We start from the raw sequence: 19803 nt of genomic DNA, 5'->3' as shown, positions 1-19803 counted from the left end.
TGTTACTACTACAGCCGAGTCAATTCACTTAAAAGAAACCTAGATAAATGCGTTGCAACGTTTGAATTAGAGTGATTTGGCAAATGAAAGAGGCAGTTGAGAATTAGGTGTGACTTCTGTTGAGAGATTTTTGTCGAAAATTGGAGAGTATGAATTCTTCATAGACTTTGACAAAACACTTGCAGTGTTATTGCAGAGAAACTTTGGAGTCAGAAATCAGCTGTGACTTTTGGCCCCTAGAGATAGAAAAATCGGTCTACATTTTTATTTATTCCAAACGTCCCCTTTTGAGCCTGGCACTCCTCAAACAAATTAGACATTTCGCTAATACAGAGCGAGTGATTGAGCATTCAGAGAAGGATTGCATTTCAAAGCTAGAAATAATTCTCAAGCATATCCAGTCCTATTTCCCTAGACGATGTAGTCAAAATCCGTCTGATTTAGGTCTCAAAGACTCGGTCTCGGTTCCCTTCTGCTGCCTCACATCTGTGTGACCTTGGGTAAGCCACTTAACCTCTCTGAGCTTCAGGGGCCCAGTCGGTAAGACAAGGATGATTTGTGTCACCTTTGTTTCCATCCAATGAAGTGAATTCTGTGAAATCCATTCGAGCTTGTCAGTGGAATTCAAACATGAGCAGATTAAAGCCTTTTTGGAAATTTTAGCAAAACAACTACAGAGCTGCCTGCTGGGCCTGGCCCCTGGCTCTTCAAGGCCCCGGGGCTCCCCACACCTGTACATATGGAGAAGTCGCAGGGACCCCGGTGCTCAGATGTTGGGGGCTCCCATGGTAGGTGGTTCTGCTCTGGGGCAGCCTTGCCAAAAGACAGCCTGGTAACAGGACTTTTCTCTGTAAGCCGTGCAGGAGACTTTGTTCCATGAAGCAGTGACACACACAGTAGGTCCACTCCCATGTGGTAACATGGGGACTGTTGATGTGAGTTAAATCTTTTCCACTCGGGAAACAAGCACTGAGTATCCCAACAGGTGAAAGCACTGGGGGCTCTGGTCCCACAGTGACGGGTCCTGGTGAGGTCACGAGGGGCTCTGGTCCCACAGTGACGGGTCCTGGTGAGGTCCCATCCCCAACGTGCGTGCTCTCCGGAGCCCTCCGAGGAGATAGGCCAGTACTTCAAGATGAGTTGCATCTCCAGGTAAAGTGCTCATCAGCTCCTGGGAGATGTAACAGGGAAGAAAGAATGTGTTTGTCCAGGAATGGGGATGAATGGGGCGTGGAGGGGCGGGACGAGTGCTCTGGGCTGTGACGAGTTGGTGGGTTTAACCGTGTGGGGAGAGAAAGGAAGCTGGCCAAGGCTTTCCGGGGGTCAGGAGCAAAGACCTACGCCCAGGGAAGGATAGTGCTGAGAATGGCGCCCAAGGATGCTGCTGGGAGCCATGGGGCATCAGGTGGGAAATGCCCGTATGGACCCCACAGATGCGGGGGTACGGGAGGCCTGGGGGAGTGGGAGGGAACCTGTGTTCCATCAGGGGCTGTTGCAACAAGCCTGGGACCCCCAACTCCCCAGAGTCTGCAGGAGAAGCCCTGCCCTGAAGAGATCATTCTGGAACTCGTCAAGGCCTCTGGTCTGCGTTCTCAGATGGTTCCTCTAGTCAACACGTAATACAGGCTCTGTTTTTCTAACTACTACTACTACTACCACCACCACCACCACCACCACCACTACTACTACTACTTATTTATTTATTTTTAAGAGAGAGAGGATGAGCGGGAGGGGCAGAGGGAGAGGGAGAAACTCAAGCCCACCCCATACTGAGCGCAGAGCCTGACACAGGGCTCGATCCCATCACCCTCAGATCACAGCCTGAGCCAAAACCGAGAGATGCTTAACACCTGCATCGCCCAGGCGCCCCCAACTTTGTAAATTCAGTTCCTTGTGGTTGATACTTAGGATCTGCCATTTCTCCCAGAGTCTGCCCCGTGATCCAGCACAGGCAGGAGTTCCCTTCACTCTGTGTCCTGACCCCAGTCCCAGCCTAGAAACCAGATCTCCTCTGGTCCAGACACTTGTCCTCTCCACCCTCCACTTCCTGGGAAAACGGGGTAATAATTGGCAAGTGTCTCCGTAACGTGGCTTCTGCTGTCCAAGTAATTCAAAGAATGAATCCCGGAAATAACAGTCAAAGTGGTCCCATCTTCTCGGGTTAATGTGCGATGATCGTTAACAAGGCTACTGTTAAGGAGTTAGGTTCTACTGAGTTCCACGTACCGAGCTGGCTGGTTTTCGGTAACAGGGGTCGTCCGATGATTCCCCTGAAAGTTGCTTTCACGATGTCACTGTTGTACGAGAACGCAACACGCTCACGAATGTTCCTGCCTTTGCTCACGACAGCCACTGCTTATTAGTACGGAGATCGCGGCTCTGAGTCACCGGCTTGTTGCGTCTCCCCACACTCCGAGGGCCAAGGGACTCATGGGGGATGATGAGGTCCTCCTAATAAGGATACTCTTCTTTCTTGACATCGATGTAGGGGCTTTGAGAAGAAAATAATTCTGCTCTTTTCAGGCGGGAAGGAAAGGGCTTTTGCTGACGTGCTTTACCCTCTTCGGATGGACAACCCTTTAGCCACTACAACAGACTTTATCACCCACTTGAGTTTTGTGTCGTGCATTTGTTCCCTCGTCATCTGTTTGCCAGTAGGAGCCGGCCTGCCTGACCCTTGTGTGTGCGGAGTGTGGTCTTCACCTTTCGTCTGCTAAAGCATGCGAGACCCCGGGGAAGGCGCGGGGCGCAGCGGGTTCTCTGGCGTGACGTTGCTGGTCACGCCGAGGACTTCTGCCGAGGGGGACAGACGCGGAACGTGTGGGCGCTGCTGCTTACGATCCGTGCGCGGATACTGTGGATACATGAAGCCCGTCAAGGGGCAGGGTTTTGGCGCTGGTGCCACTAAGGGTGCCAGCCAGAATTTCGTGCGGGCATGTCTCCAAGCCATCCTATAATATGCCAAGGAGTAGAATTTTGCATTTGAAAACCTGCCATCACAAACCCTGATTTTCACGCAATTGTCAAGTGTTGTGGAGAATGTGGATTTGGAGTTGGGCTTTCAGTCATCCGTGGACGATCCCACTGATACTTTTAATAGGTAGATACCATGTGTGTCTCTTAACACTCTAATCTGAGCAAGAAGCTCGGCTTTCCTTCGGATCTCTGCAGCTAACAATAACCACCCGAAAAACTCAAGTTTTCCCACCTGCCAGAGGGAAAACTCCAGGCAGGAAGACAGAGTCTCTTAGGAGTTTCAAATAAATGAGCGTCCAGCTTTTAAGGAAGTCACTGAGCCCTTGCAACAATGAACACAGACCCAGTGACAGACTCGAGAAACGCCACATGGGTGACAGTCATGTCACGTGTCATAGACGTTCATTCTCATCGTGCAAGATAGCTGCAGCGTAAGCAAGCCTTTCTGGCTGAGCAGTTTAAGGGATCAAAGAAAAGTGCATTGCAATCAATCAGTAAAGCAGATAGTCCTTTAGGATGTATACGAAACACCGTGTGCGTCCCTATGGCACGAGGTTCCCCAGACGGACTTCCTGTTTCGTTGGAAAGGGGCCAGTCTCTGCGGAGGGCAGCCTGGGTGTCACCGTCTGTAAATGCTGCATCATCTCAGGCATGAGCAAACTTCCCGGATGGTCTGTCAGAGATGTGGCGGGAAACCTAATCCACCTTGAGTGTCAAGAGACGGCCGGGAAGGACAGTTGCCGAGGTGTGGGCAGGGTGGCGGGAGCCATCAGAGGTGAGGCCCCAGGGGATAGCAGCAACCCCAAATGACACCAGCCCTGAGCTAGGACCCAAGGAGGGGAGCATTCTCTTCGGGCGGTGTGGTGGAGGCTGCCTCCTCCAGGCAGACTGGGCAGAGCCAGAGAGCCCCGCAGAGGAACCCTGGGCCTGTGCTCCCCTCCTTCCCAGTGTCTCCTGCGTGCCTTCTGTTGGCCAAGCAGAGGTCCAGCAAGGATGTGCAGGGATGGGTTCGTGGGGCTCCAGGACGGGAGCCCAGCAGAGAAGAGGCAGGAGGAAGTGCAAGGAGGTGCCCCTGACAGGAGACAAAGTGTGTGGGGGGCGGGGTGGTCTACTGGAGACATGGCAGAGGCCTTGGTCAGGAGTCCCAGTCAGCCCAGGAATCTGCGTGTTAACATCCCATTGTGTCATTTCGAGAAATATGCGAAGTTATGTCAAGTACCGTTATCGAATCCCCGGCTTTCGATAATCCCTGTTATCGAATCCCCTAGAGACCAGACAGTTACTATCTCTTTTGTCCGAGAACCTCTGGGTCACTGGGTCACTGCCTGTGGAGATGTGAGCCACTTCCTGCCTGGGCCGCTCTGCTGTGACTAGACTCATGACCGTGGCATTCCTCCCTGGGCCCCGTGTTCCTTTCCACCAGGCTCCCACAAGGCCCCTGCCTCTGTCGTTTCATATCCCAAGTCAGACCACTGTCCCCGCTTTTCCTTTCCTGTTCCTGTGTCACGGCTCAGACGCACGCCTCGGGGTCTTGTAAACTGTGGTCGTGTTTTCTCAGTAAACTTTATCTGTAGCAATAAAGCTGTCCTTAAGATCTCTCTGACTGCGATATTTAAAGTCAGCGGGTCATGAAATCATAATTTAAAGTGGCCTGGTAAAGGCGAAGTAAAGAATAAACCGTCTGAATTTTGTTTGGAATCTGAACTCCTCCATCCCGTTCCTGATGCCTGTACCTGCCAAGCAGCTGGGATGGGCCAGTGCCCCTGCAGAAGGGGGGTCGGTGGGACCTAGGTGAGAGTGGGCCCCGTGAGCCCCGTAGAGAGGCTCCCACAGCCTTCACTTTCCCTTTCTTCCTCGTGCAGAGCTGTGACTTCAAGCGCCATGTGGCCTCTCCCAGTGGGGTCCTCCCCCTGTGCCTTTGGGGTCAGTGTGACCTTCTCTCTGGGCCTCCCCTCGAGGCACCCAAGTTCCTTCCTTCCTGTTTCTACTCGTCCCCGTCTCTGCTCACCTGCACCGTGCGGGGCCGTGGTTCCCATCGTGAGCATTTTCTAATCAAAGTGCTTTTACTGGTCTGCAGAACGCGTCTGCAGGGAAACGGGGATTTCCCCCCGGGATGGCTGCGGGTCTCCAGTGTTCTCCAGCAAGGCTGGTGCAGACCCTGAAACGGGTCATTGCGGGTCTTGTAAGAGCTCATGGCTACTCCACAGAGGAGAGACTTTCATTCACGTCCTGGATTCGGGGCACGTCGGGGGCTCAGTCGGTGGGGCGTCTGCCTTCAGCTCAGGTCATGATCCTGGGGTCCTGGGATCAAGTCCCGCGGTGGGCTCCCTGCTCCGCAGGGGGTCTGCTTCTCCCTCTCCCTCTGCTGCTCCCCCTGCTTGTGTTGCTCGCTCCCCCTCTCTCCTCTCTCTCTCTCGTGGTCTCTCTCAAATAAATAAAATCTTAAGTAAATAAATAATAGGTAAATCCTGGAATCCGGGGCTATTAAGAGCTTGTGAGAGAACATGGTAGAGGGCATTGAGAGACAGAACCCGCTGTCTCTCTAGCGAGGACCGGCCTCGCCGGGGCTTCCTCACCACCCAGGAGAGGCAGGGGCCACGAGGAGTGGAGCTTTCCCCACGGGTCTGCTCTTAGCTTCCTCCGGCCAATTACCATCGTGCTGGTGCATTTAGCACCTTTATGAAAAAATAAGAGCCAGCAATAAGGAAGATTAAGTAAATGATCCCGTGAAACAGAAAGAGGGACGTGCGTCCGAGGGACTGACGTGATGAATACCGGTGGCCGTGTGTCAGTTGCTAAACGTTATTTAAAACTTGTTCTTGCCGTCTTAAAGTCCTGTGTTGTCCTCCTGAATATGGAAATGCAATGATTAGAAAGCTGTTTTACCATCCTGAGATCTCCGCACCATTGATTTTGTAATTTGTTGCTACCTTCTACTTAATAGTAAATGGTCCATGATACATAAAAGAAATTTATGTCTGAGCCTTTCACGGTGAATAAATATTAGAAAGAAAACACATTTAGACAGTAGACTAGAGCAGAGGAATGGGAGATCCCACACTCAGTTTGTGTAGCTCATTTTCTCCCGATAATTGTCGTATTTGCTATGTGAATATTTTACCTGTTGGGTATTTGATTCCACCTTGCCCTGATAACTGATACATTTTAAGGCCCCGTGGGCCACGGAACTCACCCTGGTCTTTTTCAGTGCATTTTCCCTGATGTCAATAAACAAATGAAAAAATTAACGCTTGCCTTCTTCTGGAAGTTATCAGAGGGGCTTACGACATCCTTCAGTGATGTCTCGTTGCATTGAGGGCTAAACACAGAAGACACGTTACTGTCTCCAAGCAGGTTTTAGGGGCACCCCCCCCTCTGGTGACACCACACCAGGTCTCACGCTGGCTTCTCTGTGCTCCCCCTACATGCAAGCCCCCCCCCCAAGCTATTCACCTGGCTAACTCCTGCACACCCTCCAACTCTCAGGGTAAATCCCGAGAGCCCTTGGCGCCACTCCTATCATGATGCTACCCGGAGCACCCTGACGTGTGTCCTCAGCGCTCATCTCACCGTGGCGTTGCAGTGGCCTGCCGTCTCTCTCCCTCTCTCTCTTACTGGAGAAAGTGCAGGCAGGTGTCCCTCTCCTTTGCCACTCCTGGCCAGAGCATATGCTGCACCGTTGCTGTTCACTGCCACAGTCAGCCTTTACCGCTGCCACACAGTACAGGACAAAAACTGGATTAATGTGTAAAAACTAGAACCATGAGCTCGGGGTGGAGAAAGAGTGATCGCCAGTGCCTCCAAGCTCCTGCATATTTTCCCCCTTTTCCCATCACCACTGCCCTCTGCTTTGAGCTCTGGAATATCCTGGATATTATGGAAATTCCTTTCGTGCTTGTCTTAGACCAAGTATGAAGCCCGTCCTTAGAGTGTCGTCTTGCCCCTTGTTCGGTTTTGTATAAATGAAAGTGCTCATCATAGATCCTTTATGTCCGGCCCAGGTCCCTTAAAATTCTGTCTGTGAGATTCATTCGTGCTGTGCTTGTGTGAGTTTGGTATTTTTGTTGAGGTGTAGCATTCTGTTATACGGCGTAGAACACTGAGGTAGGCGAAACAAGGACAATGACCTCCCCAAAATGTCTGCATCCCAATCGCCAGGACCTGGGAACATGTTAGGTCACCTGCTAAAGGGGGGGTTCAAGCTGCAGATGGAATCCAGATTGCTAATCAGTTGTATTTCTGTGGCTAATAATTTCCCTGTTGCTATCAATCCTTCCGTTAGACTGAACTATATGAAAATGAGTATCAGTATTAGGCCATTTTTTGATTATAAAAACAGCTGTCAAGTACGGATCTACTGAATAAATCCCATTCTAGGCCAGCTGTGGTTTAAAAATGCAAGAACTTTCTTTTTGAGTGACTTGGTACCTAAGAGAGTGAATACCTCAGGAAGACCCCATCCTCTTAAAGACTCAGAAATGCAGTTGTACCAACTGTCCTGGCCGGCGTTTGCTTCAGCTTGAATTCTCCCCCTCCTGGTACAGAGGGGGCCGCCCGCCAGTGCTGGTCTGTGATGGCGGGTGTAGACCACGGAGGGTCTCATGAGGTAACTGCTGTGTTTCACTCAGAGTTTTGCTGGAAGGAGAGCTACCTACTGGTGGAAAAAAGGATCTTTTCAAATAAAATGATATGTCAAGTCAGCAAATTCATTGTTGTGAAATCATAATCCCGTGAGTAGTTACAGTTATCACCTGGGTTTTGAGTGTAGGTTTGGCCAGAATATGCCACAAAAACTGGGGCATGTGACTTCCTTAGTGAGCACCCAGTGCTGTCTTCAAGATGGAACGTTCTAGGCAGTTTGCGTTGCTGGCCTAGTGTCTTCATGGCCCTGTGTTCAGCTGCTTCATTCCCAAGCTTCAGAGATGCAGTCAAACTAGCTTAAGTAAAACGGGAGATAAAAAATCTCATAAAGAAACAGGAATGTCTGGGGCGCCTGGGTGGCTCAGTGGGTTAAGCCTCTGCCTTCGGCTCGGGTCATGATCTCAGGGTCCTGGGATCGAGTCCTGAGTCGGGCTCTCTGCTCAGCGGGGAGCCTGCTTCCCCCTCTCTCTCTGCCTGCCTCTCTGCCTGCTTGTGATCTCTGTCAGATAAATAAAATCTTTAAAAAAAAAAAAAAGGAAGAAATGGAAAACCAGGAGGAAGCCTTCTGTCTACCTCTTGTCTGGGTTCCTCTGTCTCTCCAGCTCCTTCTCCCCGTTCTGTGAAGCTGCTCTATTTCCCCCTGAACGCACAGGCCATGTGGATATGGGCACTTCCCCACCCCTCTCCGTCCTCAGGTTTCAGGACTGTCAGCTCCAGTAAACGGCAGACTTTGATCCCACAGGGAAGCCTGGAGCGGATTTCTGACCCAGGCCGGGCCTTCCCTGTGGCTGCAGAGGGGAGGGCCAGGCTCGTGGCGCAGAAATGCGGTGCCAGCACCCACGGGTCGGGGAGGACAGCCGTGGAGACATATTCTACCCCGGCGTTTAATCAAACAACTTCTTTTTTTTTTTTTTTTTAAGATTTTATTTATTTATTTGACAGAGAGAGACAGCGAGAGAAGGAACACAAACAGGGGGAGTGGGAGAGGGAGAAGCAGGCTTCCCAGGGAGCAGGGAGCCCGATGCTGGGCTCGATCCCGGGACCCCAGGATCATGACCCAAGCCACCTGGGTGCCCCTTCCAACAGCTTTTGCGCTGAGCTGGAAGATGGTGTCAGGGTGGCAAGCCCTTTTGAAAACCTGAGCTCAAATTATTTTTGTTGCTGCCGTGAAATTGCTGACAGTTACTGCCTTTTAGGCTTGTTGGTAAGTTACTTAATATTTATGGAGCGCCCGAGGGGGATTTTTGACGTCGGGAAGGTGAGCTTGCCAAAATGCTGTCCAGGTTAGAAAAATCGGTCTCGAAATTGCCTGTGGGGTTCAGCGCGTCTCTGCAGAGAGGGCTGTTAGGAGATCGGAAGGCATTGTTCTCACTGGCCGCAATTTGGAAAACGCAAATATGCTTGACTGCAAATCCGCGGCTCACTTCCGTCGCCACATCCTCACTGAAAGGGATTTCTCTGGAGCCTGAAGGTTTGTGAAACGTCTGACTGTGATCAGGTCACAGCACGTTGCTCTGGGTGAGTTATGCAATGCGATACCTTTAAAAAGGTCAGAATCACTTCCGTTTTGAATCAATTTCAAAAAGAATCTGTTAGACACCGTCGGTTAAACTCAAGAGTCTGCAATAATGTGAGCTCTGGTGTGGAGTTTGAAATAAAAAATAATGAAGAAGTTTTCGGAGTCACATAATGACCATCAGGAATTTGCCTTGGGTTTTGTTTGGAAGCCCCGGCAGGGCTGGTGGAGCAGGAGCTCGCTCTGGGGGAAGAGTCCCGCTGATCCGCGTGGGTTTCAAAGTGCCCTGCCCTCAGGCAGTCACGCAAAGTCCTGTTGTGTGAAATAGTCAGCTCCAGCAGTTTCCAAATTCATGGGAGAAGAGGCGAGTGGATCCCAGATCCGTCCATAATAGGCGAGCGGAGAATGGTCCACGGAGAGCCCCCCGGGGGCCCGAGTCGGGGGCAGAGAGGACGGGGTGCAAGGAGGAGACCTGAGAGGAGCCAAGGGGAAGGGGCGGGCCTGAGCGTGGGTCTGGCCGTGCTGGGGATTGCCCTCTCCCTTCCACGAAGATTACGGCGACTCTTAATTAACTGCTGGCCCTCAGCAGGAGGGCCAGCCGGCCAGACTTAAGCTCTCATTAGTGAAATCAGCACAGGGTTTCGAGGGGCGAGACTCCAGCTGTCCTCACCGGCGCCGCCCCCCAGGCGCACCACAGTGGTGGTTCCCGCGTCTCCGAAATGGCCCCTTAGCCCGCCCACGTGCTGCTGCCATCGCAGAGTCACTGCCGGGGACTCGGCCTCGGCTCGTGTCTGGTGACCACGGGCCCCTCCGTTTCTCACAGTCACAACGAGCGAACGCACGGCTTGCATCCAGGAGACGCACGACCGGCGGGCGCGTCACAGGTGTTTGGCAGTCCCAGAGGAGGGGAGGGTCTCAGGACACAGAAGACCCTCCCCGGTCGGAACACAGGGGGCTTCATCGGGGGTGACCTCCGCCCTGCCCCCACGCACGCTGGCTTGTGTCTCCAGGTCCAGCCGGACGTGTGAGGCCACGCTGGCTGCTGCTTCATGGGTGTCCTCTGGAAACCTGGCCCCACCCATGAGCTGGACTTGGGTCTGGTGATCGCCTGGAGAAGGCCTCTTCCAGTTCGGGGAGCTGCGGAGCGCCTTCCCGCCTTGATCCACTTCCGCAAGCCGCCTGGGCGGGGAGGAAATTGACGGGCTCCAAGATGGACTCTTGTAAGGAAAATAATGGAATTCACTTCCCTCCTCCGTAGTGAGTGGGCCATCTGGTCGACCCCTCTGCCTTTAGCACAGGGAAATAAAGTGCACCGTTGCCAGCTGTCCCCACCAAGGCCAGCACGGCTGGACCTTTGCCGTCCCCGCGGTCCCCGCTTTCCTGCTGCCACCCGATTGCTCCGGCTTCCGCAGCTTCCCGACACTGGTCTTCCTCTGTTAGGAAGACCCCTCGGTGAGGCCCCTTCTCCCCTCACCCCCGCTGGACGCGAGACCCCTTCAGTCTCGTTAGCTGTGCGGGACTATATGTACATTCACAGAAAACAAACACGCCATGACGTGTGCCCGAAACATTCAGGGTGGGTATTTGCTGCCTGGGGGACGTGTGTCTCGCCGTGGAGTGACCTGGCTGTGGCCTTGGTCATCCTACTGCGGGGACCAGACAGAGATGATGATACCCATTTCCCCTTGTGAGAGCTGGGAAGTGGCCAAAAGAGATGGAATTCCCTGTGTTTTTTTCTTTATAACGTATCAGAAATCTGATGTGCTTTTGAGTTCTTCCCATAGTGGTTATCAAATCGCACTGAAGCATTATTTGATAGCAACAGTGATCAATCATGAAGCAATATCTTATGTTTCTACAAATGTTATCAACTTTAATGTGTTTCCACACACACTTGCACTGGGTCCTAACATGCAGGCACTGGGTTCCTTTTGTCCTCCTTTCCTTCTTTGCTTTTTTGTCCCATTCCTGCAGCCTTCTGTTTCTCTAATCTCTGAATAATCACTTCAGACGTTTCCTGAGAATGTCTACTCCTCATCATATGGCACAAGGTGTGACAAAGTCAGCAGGGGTTGTCTCGTGGGAGGGGGATGCTCAGGCCAAGATAAGGCAGGTTGGGTTTGAGCACGGACGGGAAGGGCCTGGCAGACACGCACAGGGACCCCCACTTAACCCACTCACGGGACACCACGGGCCTTTCACTGTTATTGCCATCCACGTCTTCCATCTCAGTTGTACCACAGACACACAGACTATCAAGCTCTGTTCACAGATTCCTAAGATAATAACATTCTGAAAATGTGATTTTTATATTTTTAAAACAACCAAACAGCCTAGGAAAAGGGTGAGTTTGTTTCTCATTCGCTTGGTTGGGTTGTTTTCTCTTTGCCTGAGTTAGGAATAAGTGTGAGCAGCAACTGTGTCTCTAGGGACAAGGCAAGTGCCAACGATGGGTGTCACTTTGCATCACATCTGTTGGGACTGGCTGTGGTTTATGGCCTCACCAGTGGAGCCGGGTGTGTGTCCCTGCTCTGCTTTCCACGTCAATCCACGGTGTTTTTTCTGCCAGACATGCCAGCGAGTGACAAAGTCACTTCTTCCAGAGGCATCTGCGTGTCCGTTCTTCCATCCTGGAGGACTGGGCCTCAGCCCCGGAGCGCGGTGGTGTCTGCAGTTCTGTCTCAGGCACAGGAACGCCAGCACACCCAAGCCACTCCTGGCCCGGTGGTGACACAGACATTACATACATAATTTAATAGTGCATTCGTGTTCCAGAAAAGCATTTATGAAGTGAGATGGTTGTGTCCAGATGGAGGAAAAATGAGCTCTGCCTGTGAAACCACGCACAGCGTCCCAGACATGGGAGATGTGCGTCTGGGCCACAGCTTTGTTTCCCACAGTCCTGGAGACCGGAAACCCACAGTCAAGGTGCAGGCTGCAGTGTCCCGGGGCCCTTCCTCCTTAGGTTGCTGGCAGTGCCTTCTTCTGTGTCCTCTCACATGGTCTTTCCTCCATGCATGTGTGTAGACGGGACGCAAGCTCTCTGCTGTTTCTTCTCATAAGGGCACTAATCCCGTCTCGGGGCCCCACCCTCGTGACCTCATGTAACCCTCATTTCCTCCCAGCAGCGCTCTGCCACGTATCATCACATTGTGGGTTCAAGCTTACACTTGTGTTCAGGAGGGACACAGTTCAGTCCAGAGCAGCCTGACGTCCTTCCTCTCGGCTGTACTTCTTCTAGTTTCCGTTCAAATGTCACTTCAGTAGAAAATCTCTCTGGCCTCCTTATGTACAAACAGGATGCAAGCCTCCTCCTTGACCCCATTGTCCTGCCTTTTTCTTCTCTTAGTGGGTCTATCATTTATTGTTCATGCCCCATCCCTGACCTAGAATACAAGGAAGGAAATGTGGAAAAGTGAAAACCGTTCAGCTTGCTGGATCGACAGCCATGTAGTCTGTTTTGTTCACTGCTATACCCAAGGTTCTCGGGGCAGGACTGGTCGTGGAGCCACTAGATAGACGAGTGTTGGATGGACCGGTGGGTGCATGGGTGGATGGATGGACGGGGATGGACCGGTGGACGGATGGATGGCTGAACGGATTGATGGACGGGTGAAAGGTTTGAACCCACCTCGTACAGCGAACCACTCGTTGTAGACATGCGCTTCCGTTTTACTGGGTTTCCGAGATAAGCCTGTCGTACCAAACAGAACAGGGAGTGTCTTGCAGTCTCATTTTCACTGTTCTAGGCAAAAATATAGAATTCTGCCGAGAAATGCACAACTGAAGCTTAACGTTTCAGGGGAGAATTTATTAACTTGTCTTGTCCTTCATGGGAAGCAGGGTCAGCTGTGCTCACATTTTCCATAAGTCAGCTCCTGCACGTTAAGATGAGGAAGTCATTTGAATCTGGGCGCCAAATGAGATGTTCAAGGACTCACAAATTCATCTGCATTCTAACTCAAGAAACGTCTCTGTGCTCCAGTTACACCCATGTAGAAATTAAATGTGCATATAGACCATGACTAGAAAGGAAAATGGGGAAAATGAAAAGTTCTATTTCCTTGGATTAGCAAGATTATACATGATTTGTTTCCTCCCTAACTTGTTTCCTATTAGTATCGTTACAATAGTGTTTGTGTCAGTTAAAAAAGAAATTATCTGTGCTGTGAAAAGTGAAATTTGGCAAATGAAAATGGAATTTAATAAAGAATATCTGCTTTCATGCGGGTAAAATTGCCTTACTTCTGGAATGTGTGAGAATGCCACCTGGAGGGCAATACGGTGCATTGGTCCTTATGAAATGCTGTCGTTGCGGCACCTCGGCGGGCACAGTGGGTTAATCACCTGACTCTCGGTTTCCGCTCCGGGCGTGATCTCAGGGTCGTGAGATGGAGCCCATATCAGGCTCTGTGCTGAGCGCTGAGCCCACTCAGGAATCTCTCTCTCTCTGCCTCCAACCCTCCCTGTTCTCTCCTGCACCAAGAAAAACGGGATGGGAAGAAGGGAGGGAGGGAGGGAGGGAGGGTGTCCTTGACCCAGAATAACTTTACTGGAGTGCGCTGTACTGTCATTTCCTGTCTGGTTATCTATCGTACGTTCTCCAACTCAATAATATATACTGAACTGGTTGTCAGCACAGACTGTTCTCTTAGTCCAGCAAACAGGAGGAAGCAGAGTGGTGGTCCCCTCTCCAGAAGCCCTTGCCTCCTTTCCATTTCCTACCCTTGAGTAACAGCCTCACAGCTTTGCATCTCTCTCTTCCATCCTCTGTGTGTTCATAGAATTTTTACTCTATTGGTCATTATAAGGCATTTATTTCCACCTTCCTTTCTGGAAGGACAAGACCTCCAGGACCCCCGTTATGTGTTCACCAGCCCGTGCAGTTCCTGGTCAAGCAGCTCATTCTGTCATGAGGCGGTACTAATGGTTGGGAATTTTAAAGTTGTACCGAAACACGATTCTACTCTCTGGAACTGTACAGAGTAAGTCTCCTCTGTCTTCCACGTGATAGTTCAAGTGGATGAAGACTCTTAAGTATTCGGCTTTAGAGGCTGAACTCTTCCTTTACGTGACACGTTTTGCAAACATCTCCATCTTCTGGTCATCTTGGCGGACACTCTGACACCATCTAGCCTGGACATGGACATCACATTGTGGATGTACTGGGGCTGGTGAGGGGCCCACTGAGTCTCAGAAGGACTCTGAGTCACTGCAACATGGGTTCAAGTACACTTCTACAAGTAAATCATCTACACTACTAGCCCGTCAAGAAATTGACACAAAGAGAAAGTCTTAGGCTTCCTCATAAACTCATACACTTTGACCAGTGTATTTAATAGATGTGTTTAGAACAGATTTTAGAGTTCTAGTTTATTATTAACAACAAGATTAAAAAGATATCAACTGTTTGACCTGATGAAGACAGTCCATTCATTTTATTATTCTGGATCTTGAATAAGATTTGGTCTTGATTATCAAAATATTCTAGTTTGATTGTTACCCTGGGATTTAATATGAGCAGTGTTTGTGAAATGTCCACTAGAGCAGTGACCGGGTGCCTCAGTCATTTAAGCCTCTGATCCTTGATTTCAGTTTAGGTCATGATCTCAGGGTTGTAAGATCGAGTCCCGTGTCTCCTATGGCTCCACACTGGGTGTGCAGCTGCTTAAGATTCTCTCTCTCCCTCTCCTTTGCCCCTCCCCTCTCTCATGCACTTGTACTCTCTCTCTCAAAGAAAGGAAGAAAGAAAGAGGAGGAGGGGAGAGGAGAGGAAGGGAGGGAGTGTGGAAGGAAGCAAAGAAGGAAGGAAGGAAGAAAAAGAAAGAAAAAAAATGTCCACCAGGGTCTGTGAGACATTATGTGTATTACCCTGTTCATATGAATACCGCTGTTTCAAGATTTATGCTATTCACAAATTTGGTGAATTTTTGAATTTTCTTTATAAACCTGGAAAAGCTGCCGAATCAGCAAAATATGATTACTTCTCCTTGTTATTGGCCAGTGATTTTCTTGCCTTGGAAACTCTATGCATCCAGAAATCAGATCAGCTCAGTATAACTTCTTATAATTTTTAAGCTTTAAAAAGCCACTTCTTAATAGATAAATTCTGGATAGCAAATAAGATTGATAGAAATTTCTAAACAACTATAAAATCCTTTCTTGCTAAGATGGCAGTGGACCTCAGAATTCTCTTAATTTGATAATCTAGGTAGCCAGTATTGAATATATGCATGTCAATTATTAATTATTTGCCATCCTCCATTTAATAGTACCTTTATTTCAGTTTGCAGAAATTTGCTGCATTCTAATGAACTTTTGAGTTTTGGGTGAAGCTGTATTTGGGTCTTGCATTATCTACTTTTTGAGGTCACCTCTATTCTACTTAATCTTGACTTGGTGTTAATATGAGTTGTAATTATGTCTTGTGATCTGTTTACGGGTGGAAGGAGCAGTGGACCATTTGCAGTAGGACCATATGTCTTTTTTTATCATTTTTTAAATTTATTTTCAGCACAATGGTATTCATTGTTTTTGTACCACACCCAGTGCTCCATGCAATCCGTGCCCTCTCTAATACCCACCACCTGGTTCAACCAACCTCCCATCCCCCCACCTCCTCAAACCCTTCAGATTGTTTTTCAGAGTTCATAGTCTCTCATTGTTCACCTCCCCTTCCAATTTCCCCCAACTCCCTTCTCCTAACTCCCCATGTCCTCCATGCTATTTGTTATGCTCCACAAATAAGTGAAACCATATGATAATTGACTCTCTCTGCTTGACTTATTTCACTCAGCATAATCTCTCCCAGTCCCATCCATGTTGCTACAAAAGTTGGGTATTCATCCTTTCTGATGGAGGCATCATACTCCATAGTGTATATGGACCACATCTTCCTTATCCATTCGTCCACTGAAGGGCATCTTGGTTCTTTCCACAGTTTGGCAACCGTGGCCATTGCTGCTATAAACATTGGGGTACAGATGGCCCTTCTTTTCACTACATCTGTATCTTTGGGGTAAATACCCAGCAGTGCAATGGCAGGGTCATAGGGAAGTTCTGTTTTTAATTTCTTGAGGAATCTCCACACTGTTCTCTAAAGAGGCTGCACCAACTTGCATTCCCACCAACAGTGTAAGAGGATTCCCCTTTCTCCACATCCCCTCCAACACATGTTGTTTCCTGTCTTGCTAATTTTGGCCATTCTAACTGGTGTAAGGTGGTATCTCAATGTGGTTTTAATTTGAATCTCCCTGATGGCTAGTGATGATGAACATTTTTTCATGTGTCTGATAGCCACTTGTATATCTTCTTTGGAGAAGTGTCTGTTCATATCTTCTGCCCATTTTTTGATAGGATTATCTGTTTTGGACCATATGTCTTTATTGGCCTTGGGGAGTTAGTTACTCTTGTATAATTAATGATAATTTTTATCAATATAAACTATTATATTTATTAATTGTTACTTATAAATATTAACCCCTTTGTGTCTCAAAGGATCCCAGCTTGGAATGTAAATTGTATGAGCACCCTTATTTGAAAAGAGTTGAAAGTTGTTTTCAACAGCCAATATGCCTGATTAGCTTCCTAGATCTATCCAACCGTTAGCACACCTCAGCAATGTCTCCACATTCTTCACCTCATCCCTAACCCCTGTGACAATGCAAACACAGCTCCTGGGAGGGACTAAAATCTATAATAGGTATAAGTAAATCACCTAGTGAAGAGGTCTGGGCAATTTTGAAACCTTTCTTGAGGTTCTACAGAAAGAAGAAGGTGCTCAAGATTGTGAGCTGTGGGTCCAGGTTACTTCCACTTGGCACACAGGACGTGCTACATAAATGGTCAAGTCTGGTACGCTGAAATAGAAGTGAACAGTGTAGATGTGAGCAAGAAGGAAGATGAGAGAGGACTTGGAGCCGGCAATGTTCATCGTACCTGGGTTTGACTCAGTGGGGTTGGGAAGTTGGCTGTCATGAAAAGAAAGGCCACAGCTGCCCTGTGTTGTGGAACCCAGTGACCCGAGTGGAGAGCGAGTCAGTTCTTAGCAAAGCTGTAAACATAACATACTGTGACATTTGTTCTTGACATGGGGTCTTGCTGTGGTACAGAGACGAGAGCAGGGGGCAGAAGGGTGGACAGAGGAGCTACTCATAGCTTCAAGGATGAGAATGTGCCTCCTTCACTCTTCGGTGTGGTGGCTCTTGAGTCAGAATGTATTTGTTTGGTTTATTTCATTTCTTTACTTCACTCACTGGGTTTCTCTTTCCTCTTGTTGTTTCTAGGAGCTGGTGGGGAGCAACCCTCCCCAAAGAAACTGGAAGGGAATAGCAATTGCTCTCCTCGTGATTCTGGTCATCTGCTCCTTGATCGTCACCTCGGTCATACTGCTGACACCAGGTACTTACATTTATTCTTGGAAAAACAGGATGGGAGAAAGTGCCGAGCTGTGCTTTGCAATTTTTTTCTAAGTAACTACCTGTTACATATTTTTCCCAGGTTCTAATTCTCATTGTGTCATATTGTTAAATGGTTAATATGTTTCAATGAAAAAAATCCATTTTGTATGCTTTGAGTTCGTTCATATACTTGTCAGCTACATAGAAATGCTTGGCACATGTTAAAATTCATAATTACTTATTCATATTTGATGAGCTTAAAGACAGTGGCATTATAAATATAACAAGTATATGGATCTCATGGAATTCATAACTACTATATCAAAGATGGATTTTAAAAATTATTGAAACAACATACATTGAGTGTGAACTAAGAACAGAAGTACTTCATGAAATAACAGACGTGTCAGAAAGAGCCAGGGATCTCACAGGGAAGAAAAAACACACAAACACCTTCAGCAAAAACCTACAGCAAAAATGTATACACACCTATGTCATTGAATGTTTCGAAAATAAGTACCATGGGAGCTTGGAGGAGAGAGAGGCCTGTCGTGAGGAAGTTCAGAAGAAGGTGAGATGGGAAGCGGGTTGTGATGGGGTATGAGGTTAAGGAACGAAGGAAGAATTTTCCTATAAGATAACCACTGGCAGTTACAGGAGACCATGGTGGCCACATTCTCACTGTCACATTAGATTCCTAATTGTTTGAACAAAAAAACACAGTTGTAACCCTCAGTAAATGGACTGCACAGGTATAAGGCCTTAAGATGGAAAAAGAATTAGATACATTGAAATGTATCAATTAGTAAAATAAATACAAACATACAAACATCCATACATAAATTTTATATTTTTACAAGAAGTACAAGTAAATGATGATGTACATTTAAAAGATCTAAAACCTCAATGACAAAAAGAGAAATCCATACCTTGAAGCCAAGACTAGGTAGAGGTATCTATGCAAACTAGAACCGATATCCCTTATGAATATAGATGTAAAAACCTCAACAAAATTCCAGCAAACCGAATCCAGAAACAGATAAAAAGGATTATACACCTTAACCAAATGCGATTTATCCCAGGAAAGAAAATTTGATTTAATGCATGAGAATCAATATAAAATACATACATATTAATAGAATAAAGGGATGGAAGGAACCCACAGAGCTGACATTTGCGAAGTCCAAAATCTTTTCATAACAAAACACTCAACAAGCTAGTAGAAACTTCCGCAACCTAATAAAGAGCATGTATGAAAAAAAAACCCATAGCTAATATCACACTTATTGGTGAAAGATTGAAAGCATTTCCCTAAGATCAGGAACAGATCAGCACGCTTAATCTCCCCATTTCTATTTAACATTCTATTAGAGATTCTAGCCAAGGCAATACGAGGCGGAAAAAAGACAGATAAGAAAGAACTAAACAATCTCTACTCATAGATGACATGAACTTGTATATAGAAAATCTTAAGGAACACACACACACACACGCATGCAGCAAGGCTGGATAATATAACATCAGTATACAGAAGTCATTTATATTCCCATCCATTAGCAATGAACAATCTAAAAATTTAATTAAGAAATTGATTCTACCTATAACAGTTTTGAAAAGAATAAAGTACTTAGGAATAATTTAACAGAAGGTGTACAAGCTTGTGCACTGAAAAATCAAAAAAACATAATTGAAAGAAATTAAAGAAGACCTACATAAATGAAAGGATACTCTGTATTTATGGATTAGAAGGTCTAATACTGGTATCATAGCAATACTTCCCAAATACATTTATAGATTCAATCCAATCTTTGTAAAAATCCCAGTTGCCTTATTGGAGAAATAGACAAGCTGATTCCCAAAGTCATATGAAAATACAAGGGACTCAGAATAGCTAGAACAACCTTGAAAAAGAACAGTTAAAGTACTTACATTTCCTGATTTTAAAACTTACTCTAAGGGGGCGCCTGGGTGGCTCAGTGGGTTAAGCCTCTGCCTTCGGCTCAGGTCATGATCCCAGGGTCCTGGGATCGAGCCCCGCATCGGACTCTCTGCTCAGCAGGGAGCCTGCTTCCCCTTCTCTCTCTCTGTCTGCCTCTCTGCATACTTGTGATCTCTGTCTATCAAATAAATAAATAAAATCTTTAAAAAAAAAACTTACTCTAAGGTTACAGTAATGATGATACCAGCATGAGTATAGACATATAGTTTAATGGAATGGAACGCAGAAATAAACCCATGCATCTATGGCCAATTGATTTTTGACAAAGGTGC

General features: G+C 47.8%; 1 protein-coding gene across 1 annotated transcript in view; it reads left to right on the top strand.

The window, feature by feature from the left end:
- DPP6 (dipeptidyl peptidase like 6) overlaps positions 1–19803 on the top strand; it is a 646419-nt gene that overhangs the window by 305990 nt on the left and 320626 nt on the right. The window contains 1 exon segment of the mRNA XM_032840213.1: positions 17419–17533. Within this exon segment, the coding sequence (XP_032696104.1) occupies positions 17419–17533 (115 nt within the window).

Source organism: Lontra canadensis, unplaced genomic scaffold, assembly GCF_010015895.1.
Source record: "Lontra canadensis isolate GAN:19392208 unplaced genomic scaffold, GSC_riverotter_1.0 scaffold111, whole genome shotgun sequence".
NCBI classification, from domain to species: Eukaryota; Metazoa; Chordata; class Mammalia; order Carnivora; family Mustelidae; genus Lontra; species Lontra canadensis.
Note: the sequence above shows the minus strand (reverse complement) of the source record. Positions and strands in the feature narration are given on the sequence as shown.